The sequence below is a fragment of the Phoenix dactylifera genome, chromosome 7 (assembly GCF_051530095.1).
Source record: "Phoenix dactylifera cultivar Ajwa chromosome 7, Ajwa_hap1_PhDact_Kaust_v1.1, whole genome shotgun sequence".
NCBI lineage: Eukaryota > Viridiplantae > Streptophyta > Magnoliopsida > Arecales > Arecaceae > Phoenix > Phoenix dactylifera.
The window spans coordinates 8,129,894-8,154,817 of NC_143196.1; the positions used below are offsets into that span (position 1 = coordinate 8,129,894).

The 24,924-nt window shown below is 36.8% G+C and overlaps 1 protein-coding gene and 1 pseudogene across 4 annotated transcripts; one reads left to right on the top strand and one right to left on the bottom strand.

Annotated features, from left to right (window-relative positions):
• The first annotated feature begins 1,786 nt into the window (after positions 1-1,786).
• On the top strand, positions 1,787-18,885 carry LOC120111047 (Acyl-CoA N-acyltransferases (NAT) superfamily protein). Of its 4 annotated transcripts, none has more exons than XM_088701179.2 (7): positions 1,787-2,085; positions 2,176-2,247; positions 4,944-5,031; positions 14,766-14,898; positions 14,992-15,030; positions 15,266-15,331; positions 18,867-18,885. In XM_088701179.2, exons 1-6 carry the CDS (start codon positions 1,863-1,865, stop codon positions 15,317-15,319), a joined length of 609 nt encoding a protein of 202 aa, XP_088557305.1. In that variant the 5' UTR covers positions 1,787-1,862; the 3' UTR covers positions 15,320-15,331; positions 18,867-18,885. The 4 variants fall into 4 exon arrangements, with proteins under 4 accessions (XP_088557305.1, XP_038983309.2, XP_089780385.1 ...); XM_039127381.3 differs by lacking the exon at positions 18,867-18,885 and adding an exon at positions 15,416-16,057; XM_089924259.1 differs by lacking the exon at positions 18,867-18,885 and adding an exon at positions 15,553-16,057.
• Positions 18,886-20,904: 2,019 nt separating this feature from the next.
• On the bottom strand, positions 20,905-21,743 carry LOC149753131 (cytochrome b561 and DOMON domain-containing protein At4g17280 pseudogene; annotated as a pseudogene).
• Positions 21,744-24,924: the final 3,181 nt, after the last annotated feature.

Below are 24,924 nucleotides of genomic sequence, written 5' to 3' on the forward strand. Positions count from 1 at the left end.
CTAGTTCTCTCCAATGCAAGCTTTGGCACGCAGAGTGCTCACCAGCTTAAAAAGCAACATTAGTCAATTATATGTCAATGATGGTCCAGTGTACGTATCTCACACTTGGCTGCTATCTTTAACATAAACCAAGTGCATTTCTCAGCTAAAAAAGCAACAAAGCAAAGACGCAAAAATTACAACCCTAGGTAAATCACACCCCAATTTGGTCCAGCATTCAAACAATTAGCCCCAACTAAGATTCTATCTTATTTAAAGGTTGTCAACTAGTATATATGGTTGGCAGCAGAGTTCATATTCTTTCAAGTTTGGTGGCTGAACTTGATAGTTTGGCTCATGATCATGGTTGTCCATGCCTCGCAGGATAGTTCTTGATGCATTTGGGCCCACGCTATATATTATATAATGCTTCTGTAATACATGGGAACATCCTGCGATATATGGATGACCATTCAGACTCTTGGTAGCTTGGTCTTGGAGTACCACTAATTTGAATTTGCACCGTCCTACCCTCCATTTCTATCTTGTTTCCTCCTGCTATAACTTTAGAAGAAAGGAAAAATTTGCATCCCGGGGTTCATGTATTTCTCAACTTGACTTGATTGAGCCCAGCCTGCATATCATCGGGACTTATTTGGGTCAACAAAAAAATGAGCCAAACTCAACCCAAACTGGCTCGATTTAGAAACCCGAATTATATAAATTTATTTATATTTCACTCTAAAAATCTTTCCTGATTCATTGAATAAATTTTTATTTAAACTAATTTCTTCATTTTAACTATATAACAACCATATTTCACATCTATTTTCATCTAATTTTATTTGAATGTCCATATTTTATTGTTTGTTTTGGCAAATTGTTATTCACAACACTTTGAAGTATACCAGTATATATCTCATTATCGTAGGTTGAATTATCTCTTTTTAGTTTTATTTAATTTTTAAAATAATTTTATATTTAATTATCAATTGTTATATTTTATTTAAAAAATAATTGGATTCTTTACTTAAATTGCAAATCCAACTTGTCCTACTCCCAATCCGAACTCAAACATTTCAGGTTGGGTCCGTTCATAAGATAACAACCAGATTTAAAGGACCTACTACATCTAAAATTTTTTGCAAGCACTTAACCCGGCTTGACCTGACATGATCAATGAATGGTCTTTTATTCGAGTCCAAAGTCACGATGTGAATCTGAAAAGAATTTTTTGCACGAATACTCTTTTAAAAATTCAAATTTACGTGAATATCCTTTTGAAATTTATATTTATTTATGTACCTTTATAAAACACTATTTTTGCACAAATGCCCCTAATATAATGATTTTTCTAAGACCGTTAATAAAAATCATATTTATTTTAATTCAAAATAAAATAAAGTTTTGAAACTATTTTTTTGTCCCCCACCGTGATTGTCTTATAAATATTTGGTTCTGCAAATCTATCCATTAAAGATATTCTAGTCATTTTAATTTGAAACCATTAATTTTTTAATGATGTTAGATAGTATAGGTACATATACAAAAATAAAGATTAAAAAAAAAAATAGAATAGTAAAATCAGTGTTTTACGAAGATATATATTTAAATATTAATTTTGAGAATAATCGTGCAAAAACTCTCATTTGCCAACAAACAGGGAATTAAGCCTGTCCGGGTCGGACCCGAGCCGTTTTGAAGTGCTAAGAGCAATTCTTCGGCGGCGTCGGATCCGCAAACCGTAGTCCAAACCAAGAAGCTGGACCGGCACTCCGCCCTGACGTGGCTCATTTTAACTTCCCCAAACCCAGCATCGGCAATCGGTTGACTCGTTTTGTTCTGCCGAGATACGATCACCATCGGTGAACGCTCGGATTGCCATGGAGCTCGGGGAGACGGCTCGGGAGGGGAGAGGGCAAAGAAAAAGCCTAGAGACGAGCTTGGAGGGCAAGAAGGTGGTCCTGGTGCCATACATGGAGGAGCACGTGCCTCGATACCACGAATGGATGCAGGACCCGTCCCTCCTCCTCGCCACCGGCTCCGAGCCCCTCACCCTCGATCAGGAGTACCAGATGCACCTCTCCTGGACCCAAGACCCCAACAGTAATCCTCTCTCTCTCTCTCTCTCTCTCGGGTTTGTCTTCGTTGCTAAGTTTTTGAATGCGACGAGATTGAGGGCTGGGTGTGCTGCAGAGCATACATTTATAGTGCTGGACAAGGAGTTGATCGAGGGTAGCTTCGTCCATGGAGATCCCCACGTTGAAGGTTGGAACTTTTAATTCACTTTTTCTTTTTTTGGTTGGTGGATTTTATGTCGTTGATTTTGTTTGCTTTGATTTTGTGTTTGTTATTGTTGGTTTTGTGGAGTTAATTTTGGAGAAATTTATGTTATTTGTTGAAGGAGTTGACCTCTAATGACTTGGGAACTTTCTTCGAACAGTTAGATTGAAGTTTGTGTTGTTATTTGGGTTTATTTTTATGGTAAATACATTTTTTGGTCTTTCTGTTTGAGTGGTCTTTTTGGTGTTGCACTTGGTGAAATAGAGAAATTGCTTGGGATGGTTGGATTTGAAATATTTGATTTGCTTTTATCCATGTTGAAATCAATTGTCGACATACTTAAAACCTTGTTTTTATAGTTGGTGAAATGCATTACTAAATATCTGATGCCTTTTTTGTTTGTTTATTTTGTTGATTTAGTCTGGAGTATGGAGCTAGGGAATGGGATTTTTTTGTGTACATGATGAAATCTTTTGTTGGTTATCTCAAATATTTGAAATGTTATCATCTTTAGAACTTTGATGATAGCAAACCATTAATGGTTGCTTTAAACACAACTTTCCACCTAAAAATGAATGGTCAGTATTACTGGAGATGATAAGGTCGGATGACAGACTGTGCGACACAACCATAGAATTTTAAGTTAAGAGCTGCTTTAACAAGAAGCAAAAAATCAAATTTTAGGCACCATAACATAGGTGACAGCATTGCAAAATATTCTCATTAAGTTGTGAGTTCAGCTCATGTCAATTTGGATAGAATATCTGGCTAATGGGGGTGACATGCTTGAATTCTATAAAATTTTGTGTTGAGCAGGATATAAAATGCTATGTTTTTCATTAGATTGATCCGGATAAGCTTGAGGTGGTAAATGATGAGGGATGATCCATTTTGAAGGTTAATTTTCAGCTAAGGGTTGGTAAAATTTTATCTCAAAATTAATTTCTCCATCTTTTTTTTACAAGCTGTGTGGCAGGTGGATAGAAAGCCTATAACTTCTTTCTGTTTCCCCACTTTGATCGATTCAAGCAAGATGAGATTTAATCAGTTAATTTGTAACTAGAACATATAGGAATTGGCTTTGTTATTGGCTTATTATTTCAAGAATAGTTGTTTATTAGGTTGTTTTGCTAGTGTAAGGTGTCTTCCTATACACATCATTGACCATGTATCCATAGCGCAACACTTACCCTTTTTATTTTTCTTGTTTCTAATAAATTGATGTCAAAGAGGATCTAGACTTTTTATCCCATCACTTTACTATTTTACTAGACAATTTCATAGGTTTTAGACTATCATTTTGATGAATTGTTTAAATAGATGTCCTCTATCAGGTTGAATTGGTGAGGCCTGATACTTTTATTGCCACTAAGTGACATGACTTGAAAGTGAAGGCTAGGCTTAAAAGAGAAAGCATGAGGGATCCTAATCAAATTACCTAGATAAAGTCACATGAATTTGCCTGCCATTTTCTTGATCTTGTCATGAGTTGGGTCAGTTGTTTCTAAAGTGGTGGAAAGAATTTAATTGATTCTGCTTGGTTCTTTATTGTAATCTCAGTTCATGGCTTGGTTTCTTGGAAAGGTCAAGGCAAACTTTTGACAAGAAGACATGTTCTCTTTTACACATCCTCTGAGTCTGTAAATTAATCAACAAATATGGTTCCTAAAGCGGTGATAGGAGATCTCTAGGTTGAGATGATGTAACTCTTTAATCTCCGAGGTCCCAAGAGGTAGAATATGGTATGCTTTGTGTTATGCTGAAATGAAGAGAGATAGACCAAAGACGATGACACCTCCCACCTCTGCAAACCCCTTCTTTTTGGATGGGGGTGGGGGACAGATTGCAAAATTTAGTTTAAGTGTCAGAAATGGATGATTGACCTAAGAAGGCTTTGGTAGAAGTTGTGAGAAACAATTTGAGGACATTATAATATCGTTATTATGTCAGGGAAACTGACCTTGGATGTCTGTGGGTAAATAAGGATGATTCATTGCATGAACCTCATGAAGATGGGACTTGGCATGTTTTTATGTCTGGTTGCTAGGTGATATAAGTATTATGTATGAATCAAATTTTGTATATGGATCAGAATGTTTGGAAGAGGGTTTATGAGCATAAGATGCGAATGGTAGCTTTGAAGGTCTAGAAGCCAATCTATAAGAAAAGTAACAATTAAGATGGAAATAAATAAATCACCCCATGGGAACTCAATGACACACTGATGGAGGATAGTGTGAGGGAGAAGTGCTTGAGATAATTCCACTGAGAAAAATGATCCGTGGTTGATGATCTTGTATCTTGGAGTTTCCTTCAAGTGTCAAAAATGGATGATAGGCCTAAGAAGACTAAGAGATTAGTGAAATAGAATTTAAAGATATTTTTGCTACAGGATAATAGGAGAAGCTCACATTTACATAAGCAAGATGCACTAAACAGATCTCATGTAGATGGGATCAGGCATATTTTTACTGACTATTTGGTTGGTGATCTTTGTGAACCCAAAACCCATGTGCTACTCAAAATAGGGCAATTTAAAATTTCAATACAAGAATGACATGATTAGTTTTTAATGTCTTATACAAATTAGTCTTGTTTAAAACTTAAGGTACAAACTTCTTGTTGCTAGTTCAGAGTTTTATTTTATCTATTTTTCGTTGATCAAAAATTCATTTCTACAGCCATGGTTGGTGATGTGAATATATACATGAATGATCCAGATGACCTACAAACAGCAGAAATTGAGATCATGATAGCTGAAACAAAAAGGTAATGATGTCCTAAACATAATCTCTTGTCCAATTTCACTAACACACTAACACGTACCGTTAATTTATCCGACATTTTCTATTTAAGCATTGCTGGCATGGCCTTATCTGTAACATCTGCTGTCTTAACTTGTCCCGCATGATGTGTAATTAGTTGGTCCATCAATTTCAGAAACATTGGATATTTTCAATTTGACTGATTCAGTAGATCCAGTGGAAATGCGACAGTTTAAATATTGAATGGTATATTAAGCTTAAGAGAAAATAAGCGTAATGGTGTACTGGATCTTGGATATTATGATAAATATGGATTAACTTTTAATTTCTAGTGCATAAAAAATCTGGTTCTTATTAGAATTTGTGGAGACTGGATTATGTAGATGAGATGCACTCAAGACATGCATAGATGAATCTGCGTAGATCCAGATTTTTGTGCCACTTGGATAGCTTTTTTTCTTTTCCACTCTTTCAACAAAATTCAGAGAATGAAATTCAGAAATACCCAACTAGTGCACCTTGAGGGGTAATATCTCTCTTGTTGTGGCCATTAAGCTACTTCAAAATCTTTGACAAAGTTACTGTCAGGTAGTTGCTTTCCTGTGAAAGCATGCAAAAGGTTAATAGGTTCCCCAACTTTCTAGAGACATAAAAGGCTCTGTATTCAGAGCTATAATATTCCAAGTTAGTCCCTGATTCATCACTATGATTGCTAAAGTCATACAAATTAGCAACATCCATGTTGTGTAGTTGTTTGAAATTATTTGTAAGTATTGATCCTTTTGTCTGAAAGATGATGTAATAGAGCTTAAAAGGAGGGTGTGGACTCCATAAGAATCAGTACAACCAGACCCCTAACATTATTCTGATATGTAGTGATCAATATTTTTCCTAGGGTGCCATGCTCACTTTAGAATTGTGATCTTAGTTGGGCACCCGCTTCTTAATACTTAAAACTCTTCCTTGAAAGACATCTTTTATCGCTATTAAAAGTTGAATACAATCTCATTTCAAATGATACATGTTTGTTTGTTTGTTATTCTTCTAAATCCTATATTACAATATTTGTTTAAACTGAAATAAACCAAATGGATAGAGAGATTGGTCGAAAACTCAGTCATGTGATTACTGACTACCTAAGAATGCATAACTGGAACTGTTTGGATACTTTGATTAAATATACAAAGTAGTGTATTTTTAATTAGATATTTAGGATAGATATAGTATCAATAGATTATTACACCATATCCTCTGAAAACATTATCTGTTGGTTGGTCAATTAAAGCAAAGGATAGCATAATTTAAGAGAATAACTTAAACAATGTTTGGATCTGCTTCCATATGCTCAATAGGATATCATCTTCTTCTCTCAATTTTTTTTTGCCCTTTGGTTGTGGGGGAGGGGGGATATCCAAGACTACATTTATAAGCTACAAACTAAGCTTAAGATCTAGTCAACCCACTTGCTATATTGCATTGGTGATACCTCTTGAAGCCATTGGAAAAATATTTCGATAAAATGAAATAACACATGCTATGATACGCATTCTTGCATGCGCCTTTCAATAACAAACATATAAAGCCTACATGTACAATATGCTGCTATGACACAAAAATTAAAAAAAAATATAATACTAATAAATATAACTTTGTGTACTCAAGCTATGTGAAAAAGTTTACAAAATACAATAGAACACATTTACTAGTTTACTAAAAATAGAACAAATAATGTAAGATGGTCCACTTGTTGCTTGCAAAATGATAAAATACAATCTCATCCAACAATCAACAAACTAAGCAACATGTGATAATCAGGATATGGTATCATCTGAAGCATTTCTATCTACCTCACAAAACGTTGCTTTGAATTGGCTTCATCTTGTCCATTTCAGAAGGAGAACAAACTAATGTATAGATATCCTTGATAGAACCAAGGAACATTGGATGTATCTTTACTAGTGCATAGAGCACAACTTTAATGATTCCTCACCCACTCCAGGGCCATGTTTGGTTTGCAAGAATTGGGGGGTGGCAATAGGTATCTATTTCCCATATAGTCCACTCCAATATTTGGCAGCTTATTTTGGTCATGGGAATGGTAAAGGCCAAAGGATATTGGATTCCTTTAAAAGGGTAAAATGATACCTTGGGGGGCTTAGGTATTGGTTTTCCTAAACTTGGATATGTGTCTGAGTTACAATAAAAGGAGACTTTTATGCATGTTATGTTGTACCGACTCGAATCGGACAATGCAGAGCGTACCATACTGTACTGGTTTGGTACCGATATCCGGTACGGGTGCTGTACCGAGTGTCGGTGTGCCAAAAAAACTCCATATTGTATCGTACCGTACTGGCACTATGCTAGTGTGGCACTAGTATGAGATCCGGTACCGAGACAACGAACCTTACTTTTATGTATTATATTATTATTATGAATTGTTTATTGAAAATATATTGCAGCAATTTATTATATATTAGATATTATTATATTATATATTGTATCATATTAATATTGTTTCTTATATACTATTTTTAAGTATATGTTAAGATATGTAATATTATATATATTATATTCATCTTATTTATTATTGATATTATGTTATTTTTATGTTATCAATATCAATATTTTATATTGTATATTATATTTAATAAAATATGACATTTTATGACTTATTATTAGTAATAATATTATTGTATTCAATTATATTGCTACAGGAATAATATATTATAATTATTATTTTATTATAATATAGGGTTATAATTTTTATAGTATTATATTTATGATTTTGTTATATATGAGACTGTTTATATTTGCATTATTTTTTAATTATTTTTATACTATCAATATTGGTATTAATATTAATTATGTACAAATATTATATTGATATGGATAATACTAACTATATAATATTATCATGGAAGACCAGCTAAATCGCGCTATAACGCGATTTCATAACTCCAACAAATAATCTACCGCAAACGAGCCACTCTTATTAGATTAATAATAATATAAATATATATTTTATACTATATATCATATTAATAGCATATTATATTTTGCAGTATATTGTTAATAATATTGTTATAATATCATAACACATGACATAGGTTAATTTCATTATTTTATTATCACTATAGCAAATTTAATATTAGTTTGAATATTATTATAATATAATATTATATTAATATTAGTAGTATAGATATATAATGTTATATAATAGAACATTAATATTTTAAAATAAGATTAAAATTTCTATATTCCTATTAGTAATATCTATATTGTGAATAATAACATTATGGGTATTAGTAACATACTATTGATATTACAACCTTAAAAAATAATATTAATAATAGTAATATTGTTAGTTATAATGATATATTATATTATTTGCTGCCCGGCTTTCTTCATTCCTAGAGATTACCTGGACTTATCTTGCACAAGAACCGAAATCAATCATTCTTGATGATTCCATGGAATATATTTCGCAGGATTGGGGAAGTCATTCCTGATTTCCTTTCATAACAACAAACGAAATCTGCTTCAGCTGTTTCTATGCGCTCATGGAACCAGTCCTACTGGTAAGGAAAGATATAAATAAACAGATAGACATAAATAGATACATAAAAACAAAAACTTAGAATCCTAAGTGAATTAGAATGCCCATCATGAACCAAAAAAAGAGCTGCACTTTCTGTATTTTTCTCAGAAAACAAGGCATATAGGGCTTGATAATTCCATAATGAATAGCATAGTTCAGTTAACAATCTGATTTATGTCTCATGTAAAGATAACAGAATTAAGTTTCAATAAATAATTTATTTTCGCATGTTTTGCGATTAGCATATGCCCCAGGTAACTGAACTACACATTTTTTCACAATTTTGATTGGATAGTTGAAGCCTTCATGCATAGGGAATATATTCAGAGAATGTGATAACCAGAACTTAGATCAAGTCTCCCCTAAAAATTACAAATTATATACATATTACTATTTTGTTTACAATGCATAAAAATGGTAAAAAATGAGATGGTAAGTTATTTCTATTTATATGATCATTTGTGTGAAATTGGACAATTGTTGCAAGTGTCCTGCTTCTCAATAGCATTCCTTCAATCAAATGTCTCTTCTATAAGACTAGATGCCTAGCAGCAGTGACCTCAAATGTAGCAATTTGCATTGAAGGTTCCAATGGGCTCATAAATGTTCAGTTCATCCCAAAATTCTCTCAGTTGACAACAGTACTCACTTAATGACTTGTTTTCCTTGTTGCATCTTGAAAATCTGCTCATAAATCTCATATACATGAGATATTCTTTTCTGAATGAATACATCTCCCTTGCAGTCTTCCAAATCTTCTTAGCTGTATATAAAACATGAGATTGCTAATTATATGTGGCTCCATGCTATTCCATAACAATGTCATAACTTGACTATTTTCTTTTTTCCACTCCACTTTTTTCATTGTTCGAAGGATTTTTCGTAAGACACTGATGCATCTTGTTTGCTTTCAAAAACAATTCGATTGCTTTCGCCTACTGAAGAAAGTTTTTGTTCTTCATAACTTCCAAGTGTCATCTGCTCTCCAAGAATATCTTCCATGGAGATTCCAATTTTGTATCATTTCCATCTCCCAAGTACAGTATTTCAACCAGAAATAATAGATGGTCCTGAAGGAGTATGTGAATAATAAAAAAACTATTTCAGAGCAGGTTACAAACAAAGCAAGATTTATGAGACAAAACCAGCAATTTATCTACAGAATTCTGCACTTCAAATGCAGCAAACCACTGTTCTGCTTATCTGAACTGAAAGAAAGGCTTTTCCAATCATGCTACTGTCCAAACAGACATCCTCATATGTGTTTTTGTTCTCAAGAACAAACCAGCTAGTTGCTGTCAACATCCATCATCCATGCAACCCTCTTTCAATGACATCACTTGCTTCATGCGAGAAAGAATGTTAGACAAAACTCATAGAGACTTCAAGGGAACAATTGAATCCCACATATGATGCAAAATATGTCTTCCTTTCAGCACAACAGCATTTCTACTTCATACAGATCACCGAGATAATTTGGGAATCAAAGGATTAGGGTGTGGAGGATCAATCTGATCAAACCTGGCTCTAATACCATGCTGAGTCATCAAATTACCCCAAAAGCCTAAGATAATAGGGAAAGAGGCAATAAGGTATGCCAGGCTTAACAGTAGAATCATGTAATTGTTTCTACTTTAGAGCATACAAACATTGTCAACAATGTAGGTATAATAATTTGCCTTAAACTTCCATTTGTGTTTTCGATATCTATGTTGATCAAAGTGCTTACTTCCACATAAGGACTCAAATCTTGAGGATTGCTACCATATTAATGGCCAGTCAGTATCGAATGATTCTCAATATGGGAGCAAGATGCCTCAATACACCTTGTATAAATGAGCAAAACAAATAGAAGAAGCGTACAAAGGAGTACAAGGTTGATATGTCTTGATGTGCAATGTAACATGTGCAATATGGCCTTGGTTCACCCATTACTGGTGTGTTCTAGCGCTTATTCTACTATCTTATTGTAGTAGGGTGTGCATCAGGTGATATAGGGTGCTGGAATCAGATGTCAACCCTTGCTTTCACATGTTGAACCAGTAACTAGGTTTGTTTTGCAGACTTGGGTCATAGAGGAAAACAAATCAAACCTGCCTGAAAAAAATCAATTTTTTTGAAGAGAAAGATGAGATAAGAGAGAGACAACGGTAAGAGCCTACTGTAAGCATAAGCAGAGGTGTCGCTGAAAATCTTGAAGATGGTGATGATGATGTTCGTCTCCCCATCATACTAATATTCCAAGAGAATGGAGTACCTTACCTTCTTATCGTCAACAACTTTCCTTAGCTTTGCCTTTTTGACCATATACCCTAAGGATTATCTACATATCCATTTTGTCTTGAAGAAAGGCCATTTGCTGGTATTGACATCCATTGAACAAATGAAATCTTGAAGGGTGGGAAACTCCACCACGTGGTGGCAGTGGAAGGAAGAATGGAGGAACTAGGTTTTGGATGATGGGGTTCAAATCTAGGGATTGGAGGAGATCATTTGGAGGTGAAAGGAGGATTTGTATTGAGGAATTGGATGATGGAGGCAAGGGTAGGATTATGTATGGTGTCTCCAAGAGAAAAAAGAAGGGAAGGGGGTGGAGAGGAGAGCCGAGTTGAGGTGGAGAGGCCGAGATAAAATTTCAAGCTGGCAATGGCATTGTTGAAGGTGGAGGGAAGAAATGGGAGGAGAATGGAGAAAAAGAGAAGAGAAAGGGAAGAAACTCATTACTCTTTGGGCCCAATGGGAGGTCTTGTGTGATAAGTTGTGATCACGAGTAACATAAACAACCTCTGAGGTGAAATACGTTAGTTGTGAATAGAGAGGAAATTCTATACAGCTCTTGATTATTATGTCTTTATCTCATTCATAAAGAGCAGATTTCGTCCTGATCCATTTCTTTTTTTGGTACCCAATCTGATCGTAATATCATAATAATTGGTAGAAATTTTTTGTGGACCTCTTATCCTGTTGAGTAGTTATGTTGAATGCATTCCACTTTCGAACTATGGATAGCAACTATGTATTCTGTATCTGTTCAAAATAAACAAATTTAGTCTGTAACTTAATATCCAAAGAGGCCCTTAAGATAATCAAGTTAGGCCAAATCGTCAAAGTAGTCCATTACACTTTGTTATTTGATGACTAATAAGTAAGCAAAAGAGTCATATATCTCAAATGTTATGCTTAACAGCAGTTAGGGATTTGATTTTGAACTATCAATATTGACACACAAATCCTTAAAATGTGCATGAAGAAATAGTGTGGTGGCACTTTTTCTACCCAGACCCACCAATGGACTGAACCAATCCAAAATAATGGGTCTGGTTGAGGGCATTTTACAATTTTAGTTGGTATGAGCTAGCCAAGACCATCCCAATTCTAAATGGGTCAGGTATGGGTTTGGTCCTTCGAACTGATGGGTCACCATGGGTTCAAAAGATCCTTAAAATCCATCCCCAAACTTGTAGAGCGGTAGTAATTATGTAATATACTGTCATAATCAAGGATTGGTTTGAATGATCAGGAAGGCTGCATAAATAATGGTTAAGAGAATAAAAAAATATATCGAAAAGAGAAGTGGAAGGAATGGAGTGTTTAGGTACTGTAATGTTTTCTTCTCCACTTTAATTCCTTCACAATGTTTTCTCACTTTGTTTGGATGCCCACCCTAGATCCCTTTTCGGCTGTTTTTTGTTGTCAATTACTAAGGTATATAATTGACAAGCAAAAGCACTAATTGGATTGGTGGTTTGGGTATAGGTTAATATAAAATCAAATGTGTTGGCTATGGGTTTATATTTTTCAACCTAATTATAAATGGGTCATGTATATGGCGAGGATTTTTTGGCCCAACCCTAATTTAACTCCATAGGGGTCCCATCTTGATCCATTGCCACCCATATTAGAGATAGATGGCCAATCCTAGTAGCATGAATCAAGAAGCTGCATTATCATCAAAACATCACAACACCACATGATGCTAACATTGGCCATAAGGCCAAGTCAAACACTAGAGCTAAGGAGGCATAACTAGAATACAAAAGATGTCGTGAAGGGATAAGTAACAGCAATACAATACTTACATTGGTGGGGAAGGGGAAAAGGGGTGTAGATGCTTGAAGTAGTAAATGAATACCAAGCTTGAAGGCAGGAAAGTAGGCAAGGACCATAAGAGATAAAACGAGATGCAGGTCACTAATTATGAATAGAATTTGATGAAACGTAAGAGATATGGAGTTCTTTTAGAAGCTGAGTTAGAGACATGGAGAGAGAGAGCCAGAATAGAGCCTATTATGATTCAAAGGGGTGTAGGCTAATAAAATAGTGAAGACAATTGCTACAAAACCATAAACGAAGCTCCACTAAGTCAAAAAGAGTTCGATCACACGAAATATTTAGAATAAGAAACAGGACATTGGAAAGTGCACTGTCTAAAAGTTAAATTTGAATACTGTGACAGGCTAAGAGGTTACTCAAAATTCTGTAAACTCAAATGAACCTCAATGTACTTATGTGAACTGAGATAGATAAGACAATGCTATAAAAGCGAGCTAAAGGACTAAACGATGTGGTGAATAGTGCTAGAAGTGGCCATTTTTTACCTGATGATGAAGGATAGAACCTATAATGTAGATTTTATCAATGATTTGAAGATTTGACTGCAAATTTAAAATCTTCTCCCTGAAACCAAAATCAGGCACCCATTATATTTGGGATCCAAGTTTGCTGGAAGCAGTTCGCACTCAGGTTGCTGGATTTACCAGGTTTTTGTGCTGTGAATGAGTTTATATATGCTGAGGTAGGGAAAATATGATCACATTCAACATTGTTGATCTACTTTTGGATGCTGAATCTTCTGTTCTGCATCTTAAATGCTGGTGGCAAGAACTCAGCTTAGAAAAGGCCCTAATAAAAGTGATAAACAATTGATAGAGCAAATATACATGACCAAGAAATGTTCTTATTATAATTAGAAATAGAACACACTGAGGTTCTAATCTGGTTTAAATTCTACGCAATGTCCAGTTCTTACTGGTATCCTGTGTTGGATGCTGAATTTTTAGTCTCTTCCAAATATCTCATGCAGATGCAAAGCTGAATTTTTTTGTCTGCTCACAACACCCAAGCTGAACCATTCCAACCTTATCTTTAATTTTTTGTGGATCACACCAGATACTATTTTATCTTTTCTCTTATATATTTTACATCCATATAACCAAATTAAAATTAACTATAAATTGTTGGTGTCCAAATTTAATTTGCTCGGTTCCTAATAATTGATTTTGTTTTTGGCTGCATATATGGTCTTAGATCCATGTAAGGAGAAAATGATATTTGTAAATACATATTACGTAAATATAGAGTAAGCAATGCCCTCTTACATTTTTTTGCACATATAGTTCCTATATCTTCCACTTCTGTTTTTCCTTTGTTCCTACTTATTCACCATAGCTTGACCATCTAAGTGCTTGGAATTCCATCCTTGATAGAATTTTAGAGTCATAGAACAGCTAGTCTTTTTCTTTTTGTATGACATTTTGATCTCTTAAATCTTCATTAATGTGCTTTGATCAACTAACCTTTAGAAAGAAATACATTTCACCCAGTCTGCTGTATTATGCATTTTAGATCATATACCTTGCTATAATATTTTTAGGTCTAGATAATTTCGAGAGGCATCTTTGTCCAAGATAACCTCAAAAACACAGTTGAATATTATATAATTTATTAGTTGGATCTGACAATCAGAGAAAGCAGAACTGCCATACTATTTTATAAAATTGTACAATGGAAACCAATTATAGTTTTCTCATGATTGGTTTTATCCATCACCCAAATCAGACTTGAATTTGGTTTAGTTCATCGCAGGTTAATACTTGGTGCTCTTTCAATCACCTCTGGCATGCTATTTAACATTTCTATAAGGAACAATGAAGCATGGATGAAACTAATTCATGATTATAAACAAAAGAGTATAATAATAATTTATGTATGTGTGAGCATATATGTTGGGAAAGTTATTTATTTTTCTTTTACTTTCTCTTTCCTTTTGTATTCTTCAAATATGCCACAATGATTTTAGGCTACTAGTTTGCTTAGTTTTGGTCAGGTTTCTTATCCTTTTGCACTTGCTTTACTAGCCGTGGCAAGGGGCTTGGAGAAGAATCAGTCTTGTTGATGATGGCATTTGCAGTTGAGAATTATGGAATTCAAAAGTTCCGCGCAAAAATTGGAGATTCAAACACAGCATCACTTAATCTCTTCCGGAAATTGGTTTCCCCTCCACTCTGTCCTTTTAACCAAATTTATATATATCACATCTTATTTTAATTGTTTTAAATTTCTCATGGCCATGGGTGAATGCAGGGCTTTGCTGATGCTTCTTACAGTGAAGTCTTCAAAGAGGTAAGCATCTGGAATATGTTTTAACGCCACTTATTAAACAAAATCACTATCTTTTTGGTGACAATTATAGACCCAGATCCTGGGTCAGAAGGAATTCCTGATTTCAATACATTAGTAGAACTTGCTGGATGTATTGACATCTCTAGGATTGGCTGCTGTTCAGAAAGTTGCAGCATTCCTGATCCTTGTACCTGTTAATAATGTACTCGTTTTTGCTTCTCATTTTTTTTGACAGGTGACTCTGGAGTTGCCTGTGACGGAGCAATTCTTTAAATGCCTTCTAACTTAAACAAGTAAACTGGTAAACTGATCCTCCGATTGCTTCCTCTAACCAATTTTAACTGTTGATCATATAATAAAAATTCAAAATATATGCTTTATTCAGAAATCCACCTTGATGGTGAACATGAGCTTGATTCAAATGTTAGTAGATGAATATTAACATGTATCCTTAACGCATGGTGTGTATGCCACTGACATCTTGCCGCAAAGTATCACTCTTCCAATATGAACTTGATGCAGCTGTACCAGATAGGCTTTAGTGATGCTAACAGGATTTTTGCCACTTGAGTGATGAATTATGTTTGTTACGAACCACAAGGATTATGCCAGGATTCTTTAAGCCCCTCAAGTCAGGTGATGAATGTGAATTGTGATAATTTTGTTATACATGTTTTATGGTGTTATTCTCTCCATATCATTTCAACCTAAGGTACCTTCATAGTCATTTTCAAGTGGCTAGAGATGGATGGGCATCGAATAGTCTAGCAGCTCATAACTCGCACCATCTCATGCGGAGTGGGATGCAGCAATAGCGTTTAAAGAGCATTCATCCACGTGGACAAACATATTATCGAAAATGATGGGCAGAACAACATGAGTCCCATACTTACCAATACATAAAATGATTCGTGTTTCAGTGTATTGAAATTGTATGAAATTTCTTGGTCTCCTTTTACTTGTAATGTTAATTCATAAATATATGAGTCATTTCTATTTCTATAATTCATATACTTATGTGATAAAAGGGTAGGCAAAGGTGTTGAGATGCATAGAAGATTGCCATTTCAACTATACAAAGACATGATAGTCATTTTCGTGGAGACCCATATTACTCTCGAGTTCATTTAATAGGACTATACATGATGTGCTGCCATACATACTCGAGTTTGTTCCTTTGATTCATACATATGATAACATTTATGAACTTGCTTTGTCAAATTCCACTTTTAAGTCTTAAGATTCGTATATGGAATCCAATTTAAGTATGAATGCTATTCAGGTAGATGGGTGGGAAAGACACGGGTTGCAACTTGGATGGCCATGAGGCAAACATTAAATCCATAAGGTCAGGTAACAATGACAGGCATCCAATGAGTGCATCTGAGCATGGTGGAGATTAGTAGACTGTTTGCAGTTGTCTCATGAGATATTCTTGTCATGATTAAGGTCATTACCTATCCAGACCAAGGTTTTCAACCCTATTTCCTTCCATAGCAAACCTCTCAAACACCATACAGACATTAGTGCAATCCTAGCTGACCTTGACTTCATCATGGACGTCCCAAACGTTGCCTTCCCCACCTCCACTATCCTGTCTCGCCATGCCCCCACATTTACCCCCTCTAACAACTAGGTTTACTAGATTTTGGATGGTAATAGAAAAGGAGTTAAATTTGCCATGATGAGGGGTCAAGCAATGGCGACCCCTTGGTATAGGTTGGCAAACCAAGTCAGTGGTGATATGGGTGGCAAAATTTGATCTGGGCCTACCAAGCCGCATGAACGCCTTGAATAAATGAGTTTGGATTTTTTTTTGGGTAATAGGGTCTATTCTATGTAAACTCGAAATCAACTTGATTACGAATGGATGGGTTTCAGTCTAGCCCTAGACTCGATGAATCACTCGAGGTAATCGAGTCGGGAAACCAATCAACTCCTGAACCTCGGATGATTAATAGTTCTCCCTTTTTTTCATGTAGTTCAATTCTTCTTTTGAAAGAAAGAAGGGTCGTAAATAGTAATGTAAGGATAGGCTACAAGGTTTCAGGATATGATAACGGATTTTAGCTAGTTTATCATTAATTAGTGTTTGTTGCTCGTGACCTTCCATCACTATAGTTTGCTTTATTTTTTAGCTGTATATCTGACTAATGAGTGAATTTAAATATGTTGGTGGGTGGTTGTGAGTTCATATATTATAAATATGTTGGTTATATATTTACTTTTTTAAATTCGATTATAAATGGGTGTGATATGGTTTGAGAAGTATTTTTCGGTCTGAACCCAATTTAACTTGTTATAAATCCAACTTGATTCGACCCAATCACCACCCCTAAGTAGATATATTTATTGGAGGGGGTAAAGACATACATGATTGAATAGGAAAGTGATGAAGGTGAAGTTTGAGATGGCAATCGAGAAGTTGGAGTTGGTGAGGATCCTGCTGAGGGGGCTCCCTTAGTGTTCAAGAAGTTCACTGTGGTAGGAAATAAGATTAAATACCTTTTTGTTCCATCTAGTCTATTAAGATTTTAATCTTAAAGTGCCACACTAGCATGGCTTACGTGATTTTCACAATGTAAATAATCTAACTCGTACCCTAATTGAATAAGGGCGATTACCTAGAGTCAAAAGCACATATATACTCCCTACGCTCCCGCGTTAGCTATTCAGGATCCAAATATGGCCCTAATCTTGAAGTGTCCCACCTTAAGCACCATGGGGTTCAGCAATGTGGAGGTTAGTTTCCATAGAAGCTTAGTATGGTTGATAGAAAATAGTTTTCAAGCATGCTAACCATCTAACTCTATTGGAACATGCTATTTGCTCTTGTCAAAAAATGCTGGGCATTGATTGGAACTATTAGAATTCAGGTTCATCGTCTCGGTACCGGACCACATAGCGGTACCATACTAGCATAGTGTTGATATGGTACAGTATGGAATTTCGGTACATCATTCGTATCGGGTATTGGTATGGTATATTCTGTACTATTCAATTTGGGCTAGTATGACATATCTTGATTAGAATGATGAACTATTTTAGACCTTTGATGAGTCCAACTTGTTTATTTGATCCACAATCTCCTTCATGATTTGAGCATCCCACCCTGATAGGTCCCAGCCTTAGTGTCATTCTTGGGTTCGAGTTGTATCTTTTGCACGAAAGAATTATTGATTTTCATTCGTGATGTTAATCGTTGGATATCTCCCTGCACAAAACTCAAAGCACTCCAACTTCTTTCTTCAATCCATCTGCTCAAATCTCAAAGCAGTTATCGTACTTGCAAAAGAAGGGGAATCATTCTTTGTTGAATCGTTCTTTGGCTTCAAAGATACAACCCCAACCCATCAATCTGAGGTTTGAGCAGCGCGGGAGAGAGAAGGTGAAGTGAGATTGGAACAAAAAAGAAGGGTTTGGCTTGGTGTTTAATAGCAAAATTATGACTACTTCCTAAAAATCATTAATAACCTTAGAAATCCAAGTGTTGTTTTTAAAAATATACAATCTTTTATTCATGAATAAATATTTTAGTAGTGCACATGCATGGGCACGTGAATCATAATTAGTGTATAGTAAATACAAATATTATAACAAGTATGTAGCACAGATCTTATAATCACCGGCCACATTGTTTGTCTTCGTGCCCGCAGACTTTGCAAATTGATGAGGCCAATATTATTCCTAAAGGTTCGTGTTTTCCTGTTCTTTATTATTCTTCTCTCTTATATTTATAATTAAATAAATAATCATACAAATTTTTTTTATAATAACTTATATTTTTGATTTTATTATTTAATAATTGTTTTTTTAATTATCCAAACTCTTTCTAGGATTTGAAGTCCTGAATTTTCACCTCTAGCCAAATGCTCCAGGATGCTGAAGCTGCGACCATGCACTTTACAATGCTGCAGTAAATTCCCACTGTTAACAAATACAACCCTCTACTCTTTATTTTTTTACAAAATGGTTTTTCAAATCATAGGCCAGGCCTCAAGCCTAGCTTATATTCATTTTTAGTCGAGGTTTGAGCCAGGCCTATTTTAAATTTGACATTTCTATGCCCGAACCAGACCTATGATCAGATCTAATCTTGAAACAAGAAAAAATGCCCTTGCTAAATGTAGGTGCTTATCAAAGTCACATAAATTTAAAAAAAAATTAAAGTCAGATCGGAATCCCATTCTTTCATGCTTCCTCTCATATACATGGAACGGAATGCCCCAACAATAGCGCACATTTACAGTATACACATTCATCCTTTGCTAATGAGTCCACAGTCCTCACTAATGAACTGATGATTTGTATTTAAGTGGGCAAGGGCACATTGAAGTTAGGAAGCTTTGCCCAAAAAAAGAAACATTTGCGCATGCGGAATTTGGTTGTTTTTTTCCAATTCACAAGGATGTTTTGATGAAATGAGACTTGTCCCGCAGGTCGAATAGAATTATCCCATCTATGAGTCACTTTTCCAATGGTTCTACTCCATGCCCATTTTTGACCGTTGGAGAGGATATCCTGTGAAAAGGGGATAATAACCCTGCACCTTAGAAAGGATGGTGGCTATGTGGGTTTAAACAAATCCTTGAAATAATTTGGAGTACTTCTAAAATTTTGGACTAACAGCATGAATGTGGACACCATCATGGCAAAGGACCAGGGCATTCCCCGCAACCGAAACAATGTTCAATTGTTAAAAACCAAGAAGAAAGTTCCAAATAGAAACACCAACTTTTTTTTTTTAACAAAATCAACTCAAACTTAAAAGGCAGCCAGTTTGCTTTGTCCCAGGTAATAACCCAAATGTTTCTCAGAAGTCAATCGTCCATAACTTAACAAAGGGATTTCCAATCACAACTTGCAGCAATGATCACAGAGGCAGCAGAAAAGTGGAAAAAACCTTATAAAATTCAGGTGCCTTGTCATCATTGAAGTGTATTCCCTCTGCTATTTCTCAATTGGGATGGTAGTTCTTAGAATTTTTGTTTTTACCTCTCAGCATACAGGATTATTTGAGAAGTCTACCTTGTACCTTGTCAACCCATGGAGATTTTTGAATCCCACTACCATCCTTTGATTTTTGGTGCTGCCCCGAGGTGGTCCATTAATCCCATCCATCTATCACACCATCAAGTCCCAAGCAGCCATCCTACCGTGGTCATTCATCCAACACTTTGGTGAATTCTAGTCACCCAACACACCATCAACACATCACTCACCATCCATCATTTGAGGGCTTCCATCATCGGATCATGGATACCACGGTCCAACAGCTACTTGTTGAAACGGAGAAACGAGGACTCGGAAAACAATATTTTAAACTAAGGAGCGTAGAACAAACCCAATAAAATATGAAATTAATTTACGATGCATGAAATGTGTCGTGATGGATCGGCATAAGAGGCCAATTTCGTTTGTCTCCGTGTTGCTTTCCGTAAATTGAAGTTAGATATACAAAACAAGACATGCTTGATGCTATGTATGCTTCCACACCTCCTAACTTTATGCTTTATATTAGTATGCTGCGAAAATTGGATGCAAATTAGACAAAATGCTATCTTTCACTTCATTGTATGATAATAATTACTTAGATTTCTGTTTGTATTGCCAGGAGTATTCAAACCAGTAACACTTTTGATGCAGGACGGAGGTAGGGAAGGAGAGATAGAGAGGAAGGAGAGAAGAAGAGGGGAAAGGAGAAGAGAAAGGAGGAGGAGGAGGAAGGAGAGAAGAGGAAGAAGAGGAGGAAGGAGAAGAAGAGAAGGAGGCTAATTTTTATTCATCGTTCATTAAACCCTAAACATGAGAGTAGACCTATATATATATAGAGTCACAAAATAACAAATAGACCCCTATAAATAAAACAATCCCAAAAAGATCCTAAAATAACTTGGAATCATATATTACGTGCATATAACATAAATCTTCTAAAAGTTCCTCCAGATGTAAAATAGTTATTTAGATATTGAATTCCCTCCCCCACGGTTCGACGACTACCCGGAGAGGAAATTGGTGCTTCCTTTGGATTTAATGTTGTCGCCGGTCGTTGCGTGGCCGACGGGCACCCCTCCGGTGACCTGCCCGGCCTGCCACACGGTGTTCAACGTCGTCTTGTTACCCGCGAGGGCCACCGTCGCATAGATGGTGTACGCACCGTTGGAATACTCAGCCTCCCGGCTGTAGACGGTGAAGCTGAGCTTGCTGTCGCGCACCGAAGGACTGTAGCTGTTGAAGACATAGGAGATCACGGTGACTGCGCCGCTGGAGTTGTGGAAGGCGAGGAGAGCGTTGGCGCCTATCATGCCGGAGCTGGAGGGGTTGATGGCCCAGGCGACGAAGCCCGAGGAGTTCTGCGGCGCCCGGTAGGCGATATCGGCCGTGCCGTTGGAAGGGTGGTAGGTCCAGTGGAGGGTGGCGCTGAGAAGAACGAGGGAGCTGCAGCGGTCGTAGAGTTTGTTGTTGGAGAAGGTCTCGTTGAGGCAGTTCTGGGCGGAGGAACGGAGGAAGAGGGAGAGGAGGAGAGGGAGGAGTAGGATGGCCGGCCTTATGGTAATGGCCATTTGGACTGGAATTATAAGCCCAGCCGATAGAAACTGAGCCCAAAGATTGCTCTTTTTGGTCCCTGGTTGCCCTGCTACCGGAATCTGAGAGATACTGATAAAAAACCGATTTTGATTGGATTTTGGGGATCAAAATAGCAGATTTAGACTACTGGAGTGTGAATTATGGATCAGAGAACGGGGGGATGAGGACAGGGAATTGTAGAAAAGGTTTTCCCTTACAGGGGAATACTAAACACCAGAGGTTGCGATCAGGGGATCCAATTAATAAGCAGAGGAGAGAAGGAAGCCAAGAAAATAGGAGCTGCACGCAGAGATTGCTATGGGGAGAGATGAAGCAGGGGAGGGGATGGTGAACGTTATATGGGAAAGAGGAAACGTGGGGGAGTTGGGGGTTGTTTTTTCGTTGGGCGTGTGGAGTTGGGGGTTGTTTTTTCGTTGGGCTTGTGGAAGCCTCTCTCTCTCTCTCTCTCTCTCTCTCTCTCTCTCTCTCACACTCTCTCATAAATTAGTCTTCTTGGCTGAGCTGAGATGCCTGACTTTTTTTTTTAATAGTAAAATTGGCATTTCATATAGATCTCACATAGATACAGCCAGTCAAGTCTAAATAAAAAAATGGTACAAGAAAAAATAAATATCATCAGCCCTAGTTCAGATAAAATCTCTGGAGTATCGAGTAATGAAGGAGGCAACCCAATCTGCAACTCTGTTTGCCTCTTGAAACACATGTGCTACTTGGAAGGACTCTATCTCCCTCACCAGTCTGTGAGTCTCCCCAATCAACGGGTAGCTATCCCCGTAACGGTCCACTTCTTGTATCCAATCAATCACCGTAGAAGAATCACCCCGAGGTATACCCTATCGGCTCCAAGTACTCTGCTCGCATAGGAGATGTCCTCGTAGGCTACCCGAAGCTCCACCTCAATAGCGGTCAGGCCGAGGGTGCGCCGACCCCCCGCCACAACCAGTATGTCATGATGGTCTCTAATCACAAATTCTACTTCTCCATGCACTCCATCCGCCAACATGCTGCCATCAAAATTAACTTTGAGGTAACCAAGGGGCGGGGATACCCAAGAAAAGAGGACAAATCAAGGCACTGTGACAGCGTAATAAGTATCCCAGATGTCCTTGGCCATTCCAGAGGATCTTGACGCGGTAACCGTGGTGATCTCTGCAGCAAGACGAAAGGCCCTGTCTACCACCATCCTGGGCGCTGACCTATTGCCCTCAAACACCTGAGCATTTTTGTCAACCAAATGTGATAGGCCAGGTATGCCCTCCTGATCCCCTCCTCAACAGAGCTCGGTCTCCTCATGGGGTCTCTCAAATAGTGTAGTAGGTCCTCTGCTGACTCCAATGCCTACGGGAGAGGAGTAGAGGAGCACTCCCAAATCTGTACTACCCTGGGGCACATGAGGATGACATGGGTAATGGTCTCCTTAGAGTCTGGGCACACCTCACAGAATAGAGTGGTTCGTACGACTCATCCTACTAATATTCTTCTGGTTGGTAGGCAGCCCCATGCCACTTTACATACGAACAGTGCCACCCACGGATGAATCCGCATCCTCCAAATCAACCTCCATCGATCTGCTAAGCTAGCTCCCTCTGGAACAGCGCAAGAAGGTCCCTGGATGCACCCTAGATCGCCCTGTCGGCACCCGTACTAGTCTGTCAGGCTTCCTTCGGGACGGAACAAGAATGGCCAAGATCAACTCCGCCAAAAGCTCTCCGAAAGCCTCCCAGACCAGCCCCTCCCTCCATCTACCCTCATCAGGAACAAGTAGATCACAGACCCTGAGTCCAGCTAACTTGATCGTGTCCACCATGGTCGTTACTCGAAAAATTCAGCATCTCTGTCACCCAACTATCCTCAAGAACATCAATGGACTGTCCATCACCGATGGCCTGTCTGATCGTTGGAAGCACCAGTGGAGCTCTGGTACACATCTCCCTCCAAGTAGCCTTGACTTTCCAAGAGATGAGACAATAAGGTGAGAAAAGCCTGGAGTTTGCACCGACATTTTTGCTTTCTATCTCCAGTGTTCAATTTTTCTCTCCCTTAGTATCTCTCTTTCTCTCTAAACCTACCTCGATGATGCCGGGCCATGGATGCCAAAGTCCAACAACAAATCCAACAAAACAAGAAATTAATTTACGAGGCATGAAATGGGTTGGGATAGACCGGCGTAAGAGGCCAACTTTGTATGTCTTAAATGGCAGGTAGATATACAAAACAAGACATGGTAGATGCTATCTATGCTTCCCCACCGCCTAACTTTATGCTTTATATTAGGATGCTGCAAAAATTGGATACAAATTTGACAAAATGCTATCATTCACTTCGTTGTGTGATAATATTAACTTACATTTTTGTTTGTATTGCTAGGAGTGTTCAAACCGGTAACCCTTTTGAAACCTAAGACTTTGAATCATATATTACATGCATATATCATAAATTTTCTAAAAGTTCCTCCAGATGTAAAATAGCTATTTAGATATTGATATATTATATGGATACAGTGCAATTGTGAATATTATGATACAAATAAAAGCATATAATTTAGCATGTCATGGAGATAGTTCCTTTATCTTGAATGCCCTATTTAGATTTTAACTAACTGTATGATTAATTTTATAAAATATATCCACAAAATTACTCTTCCGATAACTTATTCTACTTGTTAAGTTAGATTTCTATTAATACTTATTTTATTATAAATATATTTATATGATATCTTAGTTGATATATTACTAATAGAATATTTTGTTGGGGATTTAAATTTATAAAAAAAAGTAAATTTAAAAATAAATAAATAAAGAAGCCTTATACCTTTAATTTTTGATGGTTTAAATACTTTCAAATACTTATCTTTTTCTTCGTGCGCTTCTTTCACATGAGTTGCGATTCTTGGAAAAGAATGGTAGTTTCCGAATGGGATGCGATGTTTTGAAACATCATGACGTCGAAAACATAGCATCTTATCGATCATCGGATAGAATCTATAAAAAGACTTTAGATCCAGCATCTCGTAACAAGAAAAAAAGTCCTGATGCCTCCCTCTCTCATTCATTAGTGCTCTATCTCCTCTTGGGAGGTTCTTTTACAAACAGTGTTCTTCCATTCTTAAATTTTTTTCTCTTTCTATCCTTCTTTTTTTTGGGCATCTGATTGAGTCAATCGAGTCAAGCCTCCCCAGTGTTGTGTTCGTTAGAGAAGGATCAGACTGAGTTGGGTTGTTGTATCTTGGGGACGAGATCGCTGTCACAATAGAAAAAAGAAAAGATTCTTACAATTTTTAATGCATATACCGACGCTTATAAGCAT

Bases quoted from the DNA above. Each gene is read 5' to 3' on its own strand.
- LOC120111047 (XM_088701179.2), top strand. From the start codon at position 1,863: ATGGAGCTCGGGGAGACGGCTCGGGAGGGGAGAGGGCAAAGAAAAAGC. The intron at 2,086-2,175 runs GTAATCCTCTCT...GGTGTGCTGCAG, and splicing joins CTGGACCCAAGACCCCAACA to AGCATACATTTATAGTGCTG. The intron at 14,899-14,991 runs GTTTCCCCTCCA...GGGTGAATGCAG, and splicing joins TTAATCTCTTCCGGAAATTG to GGCTTTGCTGATGCTTCTTA.